Source organism: Cyanistes caeruleus, chromosome 2 (genome assembly GCF_971803275.1).
Source record: "Cyanistes caeruleus chromosome 2, bCyaCae1.hap1.1, whole genome shotgun sequence".
In the NCBI taxonomy this organism is placed as follows: Eukaryota; Metazoa; Chordata; class Aves; order Passeriformes; family Paridae; genus Cyanistes; species Cyanistes caeruleus.
Genome location: NC_141702.1, coordinates 2,384,002 through 2,398,047, shown reverse-complemented (window position 1 = coordinate 2,398,047; position 14,046 = coordinate 2,384,002). Strand labels below are relative to the sequence as shown.

Sequence of the window (14,046 nt, the reverse complement as noted above, 5' to 3'; positions counted from 1 at the left end):
CCGGCTGCCCCCTCACGCACATCCCGCTCTCCGGCTCGGCGCGACTCCCGGCGGTGCCGGCGGAGGGGAGACCCCTTCCCACTGCCCTCCCTCCCTCCAGCCCACCCACCCGCCCGCCCCCTCCCCTCGCCACCGCCGCTCCCCCCCCGTATTCCCCCTCGACACTCACCTCTGGGTGCTGCCGGCGCCTCCGCCTCACCATGGACCGGCGGGACTGGGGGGGGTCCCCCCGCCCCAGATTGAGGGGGGATTAACGGGGGGCGCGGAGGGACGAGAACAATAGGGGGGAGGAAATCCCTCAGCCCCCCCACGCCCCCCGAGGACACAGCCCCCTCCCCGCCCGGCGCTCCTCCTGCCGCTCCCTCTCTCTTTTTTTGGTTTTTTTTTTTTTTTTTTGGCTCAATCACACCAGACCGACTGTCTTTGTCTGTCTGACAAGCGCCATGTTGATATCAACATCCGAGCCCCCACCTGCTGCAGCTGTGAGACCCTGGGACTTGTAGTTCCCCCCTCCCCAGGGTGACGGGGAGACCCGCGGAGTCGAGACTACAATTCCCAGCGTGCCGCGGGTACGTGGCGCGCCAATGGGGCGGCGGGGCTGAGCTCGGAGCGGACTACAACTCCCGGCGTGCCTCGGGCGGCCATGACGTTATCCAGGGCGGGGGGCCGGCGAGACTACAATGCCCATGATGCCCCGGAGCGCAGCGGGGCGGGCAGGAAGGAGGGCAGGATTGTCCCGGTAAATAGAACCGGGGGACGCGATGAAGCTGGTGAGTGCCCGGGGCGGGGGGCAGTGAAGGCGGGGAGGGAGCTTGGTCTTCCCCAGGCGGTGGGGGGGGGGGGGACTCCCGACGTCGCCTGCGGGCTGCGCAGTCTCAGCCTCGCCGGGCGTGAGGGGAAACTGAGGCGCTGGAGGGTGGGCTGAGGGAAAAGGGGGAGAGGTGATCCTGAGGGAGTCGGGGGGGGGGAGGGGATTGAGGGATAAGGGGGAGATACTGGGGCGGGGAGGGGCTGAGCGAGGGACGGGAGTCGGCCCTGAGGTGTGGGGGAAGGCGGGGGTCGGCCCTGAATGGGGAGGGTTAGGGGGGGCCGTTGCCCGAGTTTGAGGCGTTGGGTGGGATCAAATCTTAGTAGGATTTTGGAGGAGGAGGAGAAAATGTTTCTCAGCCTTCCTAGCCTTAAACATGAGTCTGGCGTGGAGCTTTCCCCCTGCACGTGTGGCTTCTGCTGGGCTCTGCTAGGAGCGTGAATAAATCCCCGTGGTTTGTGATAAAGACGTTTTCCATCTGCAGTGTGATAATATAGGGAGATACTAATAAAAAAAAATCAGCCTGGAACAGCTTTGCCAAGGGTGTACCTTGCTTCTTACAAGGATCTTGGTTTTGATATTACAGTCTTCTGTCAGAAAGTACATGACCCATGATATTGGTCTCCTCTCTTGAACTGTTTAACTTTCCTAGAGACCTTGGATTCAGGCACTGCTTTGGTTTCCAGGAAGAATTTCAGTTTCACGTAATGTGCTGTGGTTCTCAGTCTGGAGGTGAAAACCCAAGCAGTTTTCAACATACCTGAGCATAATATTTGATGTATTTAATCTGAAGTAGCACCATTATTCAATTTAAAATTATCTCTTGGTTTTGAGACTGAGCAGTGTGTTATTATAAAGCTTCATAGAAGTAAATGTGGATTCTGGGTTGTTTTTAGACTTTTAGGAAACCACTCTCCATGGAAGTGTGTCCAATTATTTCCAGAGGCAGGTGGTCAAGGAGCTTGATCCTGCTTAATCTTACTTGTGTGATAAGGATCTGTGCAAGGATGAGTTTTACCAGTGGGACAAACACTGCAAAGTCAAGCACTTCTGGGTGTGATTGTAGAGGTTGATAGAAATCTTTAAATAAAGACCCCAGTGGAAATGCAGAGCTCTTTTAATGTTTAGAGTCTTGCATAGGGGTAGGGAGGGGGAATGCAAACTGTCTGGACTCCGTATTGGAGCATTTTTAGACCTATTTTTAAATTCAGGTACTGAGAATTATGAGATTCTGCATCATATATCATTCTGGAGATGTGTCTGAATTTGGGGTTGTGAGGAGAAGAGTCAGATGCTTTTCATCCTCTTTTCTCATAGATTTGGGTTGAATTTGGAAGAACAGGGTAGAGGTGAGGGACTAGTGGAATGTTCCCTGTCCATGGCAGAAGGGTTGGGATAAGATGAGCATCAAGGTCACTTCCAACCCAAACCATTCTGGGATTCTGACTCCAGACCTGATTCAGAATCCAGTGAAAATGTCAGACACCCACAAACTCAAATGTGCTTTGGCTCAGGCAAATCTCAGTGCTCTTTTCCCCCCAGATTTTAAGCTGGCATGTGATGCTAATACTGGAGGAATGCACTGCAGGATTTCTTGGCTACACTTGGAATTCCAAGCTCTGCCTTTAACCTGCACAACTCTGTTTTGGAGCTGCAAGTCTGAGCCACTACCTCTGTCCTCTGTCACTCTGCCCTCCATGAGATGCTCAGTGGGAATGGGATGTCTGTGGACAACCTTCTTCTCCCAGGCCCTGAGGATCTGGAATCAGCCCCTCAACCTGGGCCCTTTGTGCCTCACTGCCAAACTTTCATCCCATTTGCAAATCCTGCCAGGAAATCTGTGAGCTGAGCTGGGCGTATTTATGCCTTTTGTGTGTTTTGTGTCTTTTTTTACATGACTTTTGGAGTTAGGAGATGAGGCACCTTTGTGTGTTGGCTGTACCAGCCTTTATCCATAAGAGAATAAAGCTGTAGGCAAACAAATATTGGAACAAAAAACTTACATTTTAGTCCAGTCAGGAACGTGACTGAAAGTTCTGGCTCTGTTTTAAACAGTAACAAATATAAACTGTGAGGAAATGATCACATTTATAATGTGTGTAGAGACACACATGGTGCAAGCACTCCCATTCCTGGATTCCCAATCTAAAATTCTAACAGAGGTGCAGGCCCAGCAATGTCACCTGTGCAAACAGCTGTACAGAAAATATGAATTGCTTTTTTATTTTTCTGTCACTTTGTTTGAATCTGGTAGAAAGAATCCATTGACTCCCAGGAATCCATTTACCACAGCATGACAGCCACAGAGAGAGATGATTTTAACTGCTTTTAAAGAAGGAAAAAAGGAGGATTTTCCCGTTAGCCCATAGATGTCAGGGTCGTGATACTACTCATGATTATAAAAACAGGCAAGAAAATGTTTTGCTGATAAAAGTGGTGATATTTCATTGCCTTTTTAAATTACCAATAGTTTAAAAGCTACAAAAATAGAACTTATTTTTCCCTTCATTTCTTTCTATTTACTTCAATTTATAGCTTCATTTGTCAAAGTTCTGGTCTGGTGAGAACTTAATTTCATGTGAGTGTGTTACATTTGTGAATAAACCAACTGAATTCCTTACTCCTTCACCAGCTTGGCTTTACATATTTTTTTAAACTTTACTAAAAGAAAGGCAAAATGTGATGTAATTCCTTAATAATTAAAGCTTTGTGAATTTAAAACAAAACTCTCTGTGATATTTTAAATTTAATATTTGGGGCTTAGTCGGTTTAACTATTTAAATATAGTTTAAAGCAGGTTTTTGAGGAATGTATGTAAATAGCCTCCTTGAGGGCTGTTAATCCAGACAGTTGCAGTTCTGTGTTAACATTATTGTGAGAAGAGGTAGAAAATGAAATTATTAATCTCCCTTTTTCCCCACTTCGTAGAGGGAAGTGTAGAACACAAGCTTAAGGGATAAATGACTTACAAAAAGGCTGAGTCTGTTTTTAGTACAGTGCACGGCCAAACAAGTAGTATTTTTCATCTTCATTGACAAAAACTTGAATTTAAAAGCTCCAGTTTGACCTGAGCATGGCTGTGCTGCCAGATGCCCAGTCTTGGGAGGCTGGAGATGCAAAATCCCTCCTCGGAGCAAAGGAACCCTCCTGCAGAGGTGGCCACGCTCCCGCTCAGACATTTGTCTCTAATCCCACATTTTAAAGCTGACCTTTCTGTTCTGTTCTCCCTCAAAGCTCCCGTGCCTCGTTAAATGTTTGTCACTCCAGACAGGAGGTGGCTGCATCTCAATGATGCTCAAGTGCCCCCTACATCACCTGCTCACCGGCTCATTAAGCTTGCAAAGCCTTTGGGATTTGGATACACAAACTCTTCCATTCAGGTGGGGATGCCCAGTCCCTGCTGCTTCCTGTTTGTGTTTAGCAAGACAAAAAGTAGGTGAGAACTTGCCCCAGAGCTGCTACACCTGTGCAGGGGTTGTTGGGGCAGGTTTCTTACCAAAATAAAAACTTGTGTTCCTGCAGGGCTTCTCTGCTTCACTGTCCAACTCGAGTCATTTTCAGATTTTCTAGGCAAGTTTTGTCAGGAGGACAGAGTTTGGAAGAAGCTGATTTTCTGGGGTTTTGGGGGAAATAGGTGATTGCAAGGAAAAAAAGAGATTTTGCATGTCTCCTGAATCGGAGAGAAGAGCTTTGCCATCCACTCAACCCTTGGGGTCAGAAAAACTGTCTGAAGGAAATCTGCCCCTTAATACCCTGACATGGGGAAATCTCAATGAACACACACAGCTGTGGGACACAGATTAATGGAAAATCATGTTTTATTAGGGTGTGTAAGGAACTGTGTTTAAAAACAAGGGGGGAAAGGCAGTTTGTAAACTCTGTTCACAGAATCACAGAGGTTAGAAAAGACCTCCACCATCGAGTCCAACCTGTGACTGACCTCACCTCGTCACTGAGTGCCACATCCAGTCATTCCTTGGACACCTCCAGTGATGGGGAATCCAAACCCCTCCCTGGGCAGCCCCTCCCGATGCCTGACCACCCTTTCCTTGAAGAAATTCCTCCTGATGTCCAACCTAAACCTCCCCTGGCACAATTTCCTCTCATCCTGTCCCTTTTCCCTGAGAGCAGAGCCTGACCCCCGCACCCCCAGCTGCCCCCTCTTGTCAGGGAGTTGTGCAGAGCCAGAAGGTCCCCCTGGAGCCTCCTTTTCTCCAGGCTGAGCCCCTTTCCCAGCTCCCTCAGCCTCTCCTGGTGCTCCAGCCCCTTCCCCAGCTCCGTTCCCCTCCCTGGACACGCTCCAGCCCCAATGTCCTTGCAGTGAGGGGCCCAGAGCTGGACACAGGATTCGAGGCGTGGCTTCACCAGTGCCCAGCACACAGGGAAGGGTCATGTTCTGAAGGGTCCTGAGTAACTTCTCCTCCTTCTTCCAGTACTGCCTGTCAGGACATCCAACCTTGCCATGCAACGTGCTCAAGTTCAAATCCACCACCATCATGCTGGACTGTGGGCTGGATATGACGTCTACCCTCAATTTCCTCCCACTGCCTCTGGTCCAGAGGTGAGTTCTGTGGCCTGTCAGCACTTAGTCTGCATCTTCTTGGGTTGCAGTTGGAGTGCTCTGCCTGAAATGGTGTATTGGAAGGAGGGAGGGGATGGGTACAAATGAACAGCATCATCTGATATCATAAATAGACTTTGTTCACTTAAAAATTCTCTTTATCAAAATAACGTCCTTTGGCTCAGTAGACGGAAGACATTTTATGGATTTATTGATTGGTTTTTCTAGATAATTTATTCTAAGCTTCAGTAAAGTATTGCTGCAACTGCTCAGCACAAGTGAGGTCACATATCTGTCATCTTTCTGGCTTCTTCATGCAAGATGAGATAAATGGGTAACTGAGATGGAGTGTGTGGGCCCAGCAAGTCCTGTTTAACCACCATCTTCTCAGGCTGTTCTTCAGAGCACAGACTAATGCAAAGAAAAACAACAGTTAGCAGCCCTTGTTAGTTGCCTGCATGGCATAATTGTTCCCTTTTAAAAGTTAAATAAATAGAAGGACAATGCAGCTGGGCATGAGATGGGAGCAGCAGAGAACCAAAAAACAGAGTCTAGAAGAGAATCCTGAGATCTCCTTTCTATGCCCTGCTACAAAGTTGTGTTTTCCCAGGTTTTTAGATTAATTTGGATATTCAGTTAGGGTGACATGTTTTGTGTAAATGGAATAAATGACAAAAATTAGCAGTTGGAAAGGTGGGAATGAGTCACTCAGTGATGGGAAGCAGTAGGAGTTTTCTCAAAAGCTGTTTAGTAACTTTGATCCACAAGGAAACAAGTGAGGAACATTCTGGGTTCAGGGAAGGCTTGGTTAAGAGGAGGAAAATACAATTGGAAAAGGGAGTTTCCTAAGTGACCTAGTGAAGTTAGAGCAGTTTGTCCAGCACTTCCTATGATTTGTTATTTTTTGGAGAGGAGAGGAAAGGAATAGACAATGTGTGCCTTGTTCTGCAAGAACGTGGAGTTCAGGATCTGCTATAGAGAGGCAACAGATGCCCTCAGAGGGATCAGTGTGAAAGTCAGTTTTTGTCCCATTCCATAATGCAACTGCTGGCTGCAACAACTGGTGCAGTAATAGATTTTGAACAGATCTATTTTGAATAGATCAGCAAATTTTGGAAATCCAGGTACAGACAGAATTTCCTTGCATTTGCTTTTTCCCACCTTCCCAAAAAAAAAGCAAATTCAGAGAGGAACAAGTAGCAAAATGAGGTGATTGAACAAAGGCTCAGGAGGTTCTTTAGAGCGGCAGGAATCAGCCTTCCCCTGGGATGTGGCAGCTTTGTCTGCTGATAGCAGACCCTGGGAATGAACAGCCAAATTGCAGGTCACAACCTGGAATTCCCCAAGCACCTCCAGAATGTCGGCACTAAAATGACTCAAACTCAATAAGAGAGGATGTCAGATTTGACCCCTGATGGCCCAGTGGAATTGGAGCAAACACTTGGATTTAAATCCAATCAATCTTGTCGGTGAGGTGACTGAACACCCCTTAGAGCAAGGATTGGCCTGAGCACATGGACTTGGGCAAGTAATTGATCTCCTCTGCAAACCAGGTGTCCTGCAGAGAGTTGTGGAAATAAGTCAGAAATGCCAGGAGGAATGTGGCTGCCACTGCAAAGTCTTTATCTCTGTAGTACTCACAGTTGTAGCATTAGAGATTAGGACTCCATTACCACAATATCCAAACACCTCTGAAACTCAAATGTGTTATCAATATGACATGGGGTGACAGAGAGCTGACTCTGTCATCAGATGCCAGGTGAGGTGACAGGAAAGCCTGACTGCCTGAGGAATTTGAGCACAGGTCTGTCAGATCTGGGGTTCTCACCAGCTGTGTCCTCTCAGAACTAGATGTGCTTATTGGAGGTGGATGTGGATGAGACCTTAACCTGAGAGGAGCCATGCTTCTCCCTGCTGTCTTTAACCAGAGATTCCAGCAGGATCCATGAACTCCTTGGATTCTGCAAATCTCAGTATGTGGGCTGCAAAGCTGCCCAAATGTGTGATATTACAGAGGATCTTTGCTACACACCTCAGTCCTGTGTCGTACTTGGCATGGGACCCTCCTTGAGCAAATATTTTGAGAGCCTGTGCTTTTATCTCTAAGAGAGAAAAGTGCTGCAGTGTTTGTGGCATTAAAGGGACTGGGTATTTTTTAGAGTTCTCTTCAAAGAAATGCCAGTGCAAAGGTATTTAGATTCCCCCTTGCCCTGGAAATGGCATTCCCTGTTCTCACCAGCCCATGGAGCATGTGCAGAGCACCTGCAGCTGCCCAACTCTTTATGCTCCTGTACTTTAAAGGAGGTTTGTCAACTGGAGTTTTCTCCCCTGAACCAAAGTCAAATGCAAAACGGTGAAATGAACATGTGGGAAGCTCTTAACCTTTCCTGTCTAGCCATGACACACTTGCTCACATTATTTATGGGACAGTTCCAGCTATTTTGGATTAATCAATCACTCTATTACAATGTCAAAACTATGTCAGGAGGAGCTGTGTTGCTTCTTGTCTTCAAGGTAAAGAGTCCTTTCTGTCCTGTGTTGCTTGTTCTTTCAGCCACACGCAAGACACACCTGCTCATTTTGCCTACCCTGACTCTTCACTCCTCAGTGGATGCCAGTTTAGTACTCATAGTTTAGTTTTAATGCTCTTTCATCATGAGTAAAGCAAAACTCTTGCTAGGTTAAATTATTTGGAGTAGGACAAGTAAAGTTTATTCTGCTCTGCCTCACACTGCTGAAACCACAGATAGATCCAGGGATTTGCAAGGCACAAGGCACTGACCTGACCTTGTGCTGATGTTGAGACACTGAACTGCAGCCCTCCAGGTGGCCCTTCCAGCCAAGGTTCCTGTCCTCTCCTCCTGTATCTGTCAGTTGTTGCATATCAGAGTGGTCTGTTCTTGCTTTTCCCATAACTCTTTTAGACTCACTGCACCAATTCTACTCAGCTCCCTCAGTCTCCAAATTACTGCTCCTAAATTGTGCTTTTGAACAATTCACTGGGGAGCACATTTAGCCACTTCATCTTTTCTATCATCAGACTTCTTCAGCCTTGCCCTTTATCCTCAGAAGGGAATTGCCCTTCTCTGGCACAGCCTCTCCATGACAGATCCTTCTGCTCTCACCTCTTACCTTCTGTCTTCACTCCTTGACTCTTGGATTTCCCCTTTTTCCTTCCTTGTGACTTACTTGGGTGTCAGAATTTGTTCTTTTGTACTGCTGTTAGGCTCAACACAGCATTCCTCTAAGCCCTTGAATCACTTCCTATTTTCAAGATGTTGAATTTGAAAGCCCTTTTAGGATATAAACATGCCTGTCTGTAGAGATCAGTGCACAGTGCTTGAAAAATACATTGCAACCAAGTTCTGTGTCCAAACATGAAGTTGTTTCAGGGTTTGGTTTCAGGTGGGTTCAATTCTCTTGTTTACTCAATTTTCTTTTAAATTTGTGTAAGTAAACTTCAGTCTGGGCAGAGAGTGGGTTTAGAGCTAAGTTATAGGCTCACACAAAAATCAGATGTCACTGTGAAATATAAGTAAGTCTGTCAGTTATGGTGGCAAAAAATGGTGCAGCCATTACTGCTGTAAACTCAGAATTACTATGTCTACCTTTAAATTCCTGTATTAACATTTGAAACAGTGAAAAAAAGGGGCTCTGCTGTTGCTTAGAACCTGCAGTTCACTGCCAAGCCTCCTTGCCTCTGTGTCCTGTACAGCTGTTGGTGTGGGTCTTCAGGGTGACACCCAGGCAGGAAAAACCATGGTTTATGTGGATATAAAATCCCAACCTGTGTCTATAAATGACTTAGTCCAGAGCATCAGTCTTTCCCTGCCACTGCTAATGGGAATATTTGTCTGTTGCCCTCTGTCCCAAAACAGTTTTATGGTGCTTTTGTGTTGTTTCGAGTTGTTTTTGAGCTCAGAGTTTGTTGCTTCCCTAACTTCTGTTTATTAATCCAGTTTCACCACAGGGAACTCAGCAGCAGTGAGCCTTTTTAAAATCCTCACCATAAATGACTAAAAACTCCCTGCATGCCTCGTCCTCTTATTTCTTTTTACTTCTAAGTGTCATCATCATGATTTGTAAAAGTCATTTTGGTGAACACTTAACCACAGTGAAACTGTCTGTCTGTTTTATTGGGACTGTTACTTCCCTGAGACAGGAATGGTGTTCTCTGCCTGTATGACTCCAAGTAGAAGGTCTGTGCTTAGCCACTGATAATAATTCAGTTCATATTGCAATAATTTTTCTTCTTTCTTTCCACAGCCCCAGGCTGTCCAAACTTCCCGGTTGGGTTTTGAAAGATGGAAGCACATTTCTAGACAAGGTACTGGGGTGATGGTTGGAATTTTCTTGCCATGCAAAAAGCCACCTTACAGGTTAGGGTCTGGTGCTGCAGGAGCAGTGTTCCACGCTGACTCATCCCAAAGGTTTCTCTGTGTACCTTTACCAGCCAGGATGTCCTTGCAGAGCAGAACATTTTGAAACAAAATGCTAATAGCAACTCTCAGCCTTCAGGGGTAGCCTAGATTATAAAAAAAATCCACTTAAAATGCACAAGTCATCAGTGTGAATATTTTTGTATTTCATGGAGCTCCATAAATAATAGTGCTTCGCCTTCTTAGAGTGCCTTTTATTCCACAGTCTCACTTTTCTGACACTGAGGCTTCAGAGCATGCCTATAAATGAGGTTGGTCTCATACCCTTTTTCAGGCAGAACTATGAGAAAAGCAATGGTTTGCCTATGGGAGGTCTCTCAGAGAGGAAAAGCGTGGCTTTGGCCTCCGAAATCAACATGTGTTCTGCTGCTGGACATAGCAGGGAGGATATTATCTCCAGCCTCCTGATTCTAAGACACAGAACTTCCTCAGCAACATGAGAGACACAGAATTGCTCTTTTCCCCCCTCTTTTCATTCCATCAGTTTTGGAGATACAGAATTTATCTGAGGCTTCAACCAAAACTTGGCACTGCAGCAGCCAGCTTGATCTGCCTTGAGGGAACAATGAACACAAAAATATGTCAGATGTTAGTAAAATAGGCAGATACATTTCAAATGTGGGCAGCAATAGCTACCAGTGGAGAAAATGCTTAATAGACTGTTCTCTGACTATGGGAACATTAAAGGAAACAGTGATAATAGTTGCTTTTGTAGGGGACTTTGAGGTGGACAAAATGGATTGATCTGATTTTTACAGACAAGGGAGCTGAAGATCATAGATTAAAGACCCGATTTTTCTTCTCATTGGAGACAAAAGAAACTGTGCAGGCAGCATTTCTGTTGGTAAAATAGTAACAGCTCTATTCGGAGCATTTGCTAACTGGCAGTTGCAGGGCTGCAGAGGCTCAGGGCAGAAATGGAGTTGCTCAGTTTGAATTCCCTGGAATTTGTGTCTTCTGAACTCCAGCTTTGGTGTCAGAGCTTTGGGATCCAAAGAATGGACAGACTGTCACTGTAGTTTTATTTGGAATATATTTAAATTTCTAGGATGCTGCAGTGTGTGCTTGGGAGAAACCTCCAAATTCACACAGTGGCAATGGAAATCATGTTAAAAATTCACAGGCAGCATCTCTTAACTTCACCTTGACCACTGTAAGTGCTTGGAATGGTAAATTCTTTGACCCATGCTGGAAAAAGGCAAGGGAAGGAGTCAAAGGGGGGTGTTTTATCATGTGGGGTGGACATCCCTGTTACAGCATTCAGTTATAAAACTTCAGTCCTGGAGAGGCACTGAAATGTGCTGTGATCTACTTTTAATCATTTTGAACTCCCTTGAGATGAGGTTAGGAGACTTCTGCCACTAGATGTAATTGCTCATTCGTTATTAGTTGGCAGGTGCACTGTAATTATTAAGAATTGGATTCAATCTTTAATTCTGTCAGTCTGAAGCTGGCTGAGACCACTTGCTCTGGGACAGGAGAGAAGACAGGGTGGGTGGTAGGGAGCCTGTGAGTTGTGCTAGGAGTAGAGTTGGGAATATTTTTGTTCCACGCTGAAGAACATGACTTTTCACGTGACAAAAGTTTTTGATGTCAGCATGGAAAAAGAGGAAGAAAATAAGGGGTAGAGTTTAACAAAAAGTGCAATGTAGAGATTGGATCCCCAAAAGCTGTTTCACCAAATACTCTGAGACAGGGGCTATAAATTGTATTTATATTCTAATAAGACAGAAGAGGTTGGATGTTATTTGGAACCAAAAGTAAATTCCGGACTTGCCTTGCTGGTGGTTACCAGGGCTCTTTCTTTACCTACCAGAGTGCTCTCTCTGTCCTTCCCAAGGAGGATCTGATCCCTACAGGTACAAAGCAGCCTCAATCTGGCATGAAAGCAATTTCAGCACATCTGACTGCACCAAATTGTGTCTAGAAGGGGGATAAATGTCCTGTAGTAACATGCTGGAAATTATCTGTGATAAAGAAAATGTCTGGAAAATCCAAAATGTGCTGCCTAGGAGTAACACTGTGTTGTATTTTTGTGTCTTCTCTGTTGGTGTGTTTTTTTACAGGAGCTGAAGGAGTGCTCTGGCCATGTGTTTGTAGACTCTGTGCCTGAGTTCTGCTTACCAGAGGTGAGTTTGTTCCAAGCCTTACTGAAAAAATCTCCATTCAATCACATGGGAAAAACTTGTTAAATAATAATAATAATAATAATAATAATAATAATAATAATAATAATAATAATAATAATAATATGTTCCTGCTAATTTATTAATACTCAGTAAATAATACTGCTAAAATTCTGTGTTGTTAAGGTGCCTCCAGGCTCTATGGCACTGGAAAAAGGATGGAAACAACCATTCTCAGTTGTGATTTTGGGAGATGTGGAAGGTCTCCTTGAGCAATTATCAGACTGAACTGTCCCTTTTTGTGTCCTTTTCAAAGACAGCCTGACTGAGCTGGGCTGACTGACAGGGCCCATGTGCTGATCCAGATGAGGGCAGGGCACGAGGGTGAGGAAAGCTGCTTGTCTCTAACCACAGATGCAGGACAATGCCAGTGGAGCTCCCTGGGAGCCAGCTGTGGTTAAGCCAGGTTGGATTCTGCTGGGCTGCCCTTCTGCCAGTAGCACAATCAGGTTAAAAACCTTAACAGCCTCTTTGAGAGAAGAACTGGGCCCACATATCCACAGGCATGGCTGCAAGTGGCTGCTCAAGCTGGTTTTTACTGTAATTTCTGGATTTGGAAAAAGCAAGCGAGGCTACTGAAGATGTTTGGATTACCTGGAGTCACCTGATGGATCAGGGGAGTGCTGTAGGAGAAATAAAGATCTAAAAAGCTGAGCAGAGAAAGGTGGGGATGAATGATGGAGAGTAGCATGGGAATAGTATCCCTTTCCTCAGTGTGATAATATCAGTTCTTTCATTTCACGGTGGGATGTTTTCTCTGTCTTTCAAAGACAGACACAATTGGTTTTGGGCAGGAATTTTCTTTTCTGCCTGACCTTGCAGACGGGAAGCACAAAACACTCCTGGAAGGTTGCTGTCAGCTTGCTGAGATTCTGGCAATACTGCTCCCATGTGTGGATCCCATGGAATTCACCTCTGGCATCACTCTTGTCACCTTGATTCTTCCAAACAAGCTGGCAGTTCTGGTACTGCTTTTGGCAAGTGATTCCAACAGATTATAACCATTCCAACCCAACTGGAATTGTCATAATCCAATCACACCAAAAAAGATCAGCCCGAAACCTTAATAATTCTCAGTTCTTGTGAGCCTTTTGGTTACTGTTCTGTGAAACTGAGGGATGTGGGAAACATCTGTGTGTGTAGAAAATGATCCAGATCTTGGGAAAGACGGGGTTTATGTACTGGATTCTCTTTGGAATGATTATCTACTGGGGCTTAGGGTGCTTCTGCCAGACTTTCTGGTTACTTTGGGCTGGAAAATACCCACATGTGTTGCTCTAAATATGACAGACAAGGAGTCACTGCTTCATTTTACTCCTGTTATCACTGCATGTGGTGGTTTTAAAGCACTAGGTAAAAACCACCAGAAAACTTACTCATCTTTTGTTGTGAGATATGGATTAGGAGAAGGGTAGAACAGGCTTAAAACTTAAAATGAATAAAGGAAGTTTATTAATAGAACTACAAGAATAAGAAACAAGAATAAAGCATTAATAAGTTTTCTGGTGAGTTTTAGCTTTAAAACCACCACACTGCATGCAGCTGCTTCCCAGCAGCCCATCCTACAACCAGAAGATGGCAAGCAGCTGCACATCATCATTGTGGGGACTTTAAAAATGTTTCCCAAAATTCCCAGCAGATGCCACATCTCCTGCATGAACACTGGGAAGGGATCTGCTGAGATACCCAGCTCACACCTTGAGCTCACCTGTCTGCAGGAGGTTCAGGAGTCATGGCCAGCTGCAAAGAGTGGAAATGTTGCTGCTGTTTGGCAGCACAGGATAAGAGGGAGCTTGTGTGAAAGAGGCTTTTACTTTGTCTCCTTCCCTGCCACTTCTTTTGAAGAAACTTGTCTGCAGAAGCAGTTAGCCAGACGATCTCAGTATCGCTTCCAGAGCACCGTTGCCAAAGCAAGCCAAGCTTTGGATCTAATCCAGCAGCCACAAGGTGATAGGAGGCTGTCTCGGCAGCAGAGTACTCTCACACATGTCAGAGTGCAGGGTGCAGCCCTCTCTTTGCTTGGCAACCTTCTGCTCTCTCACTTCTCATGCA

General features: G+C 45.5%; 2 protein-coding genes across 34 annotated transcripts in view; one reads left to right on the top strand and one right to left on the bottom strand.

Moving 5' to 3' along the window:
* Positions 1-548, bottom strand: part of HMBOX1 (homeobox containing 1) — a 117,228-nt gene extending 116,680 nt beyond the window's left edge. For 17 of the 32 annotated variants that reach the window (XR_015282654.1, XM_086875547.1, XM_086875548.1 and 14 more), the window contains exon 1: positions 170-461. The gene's annotated coding sequence lies outside the window, so the exon portion shown is untranslated. Of the gene's footprint in view, positions 1-20; positions 108-169 lie in introns of those variants that run through there. The other 15 variants (XR_015282651.1, XR_015282653.1, XM_086875543.1 and 12 more) reach the window with 8 other exon arrangements.
* INTS9 (integrator complex subunit 9) overlaps positions 493-14,046 on the top strand; it is a 60,356-nt gene continuing 46,802 nt past the window's right edge. The window contains exons 1-4 of one of the 2 annotated variants that reach the window (XM_086875528.1): positions 493-770; positions 5,242-5,369; positions 9,636-9,696; positions 11,875-11,937. In XM_086875528.1, coding sequence (XP_086731654.1) covers positions 762-770; positions 5,242-5,369; positions 9,636-9,696; positions 11,875-11,937 — 261 coding nt within the window. In that variant the 5' untranslated portion in view covers positions 493-761. The remainder of the gene's footprint in view (positions 771-5,241; positions 5,370-9,635; positions 9,697-11,874; positions 11,938-14,046) is intronic. The other variant, XM_086875527.1, reaches the window with a different exon arrangement.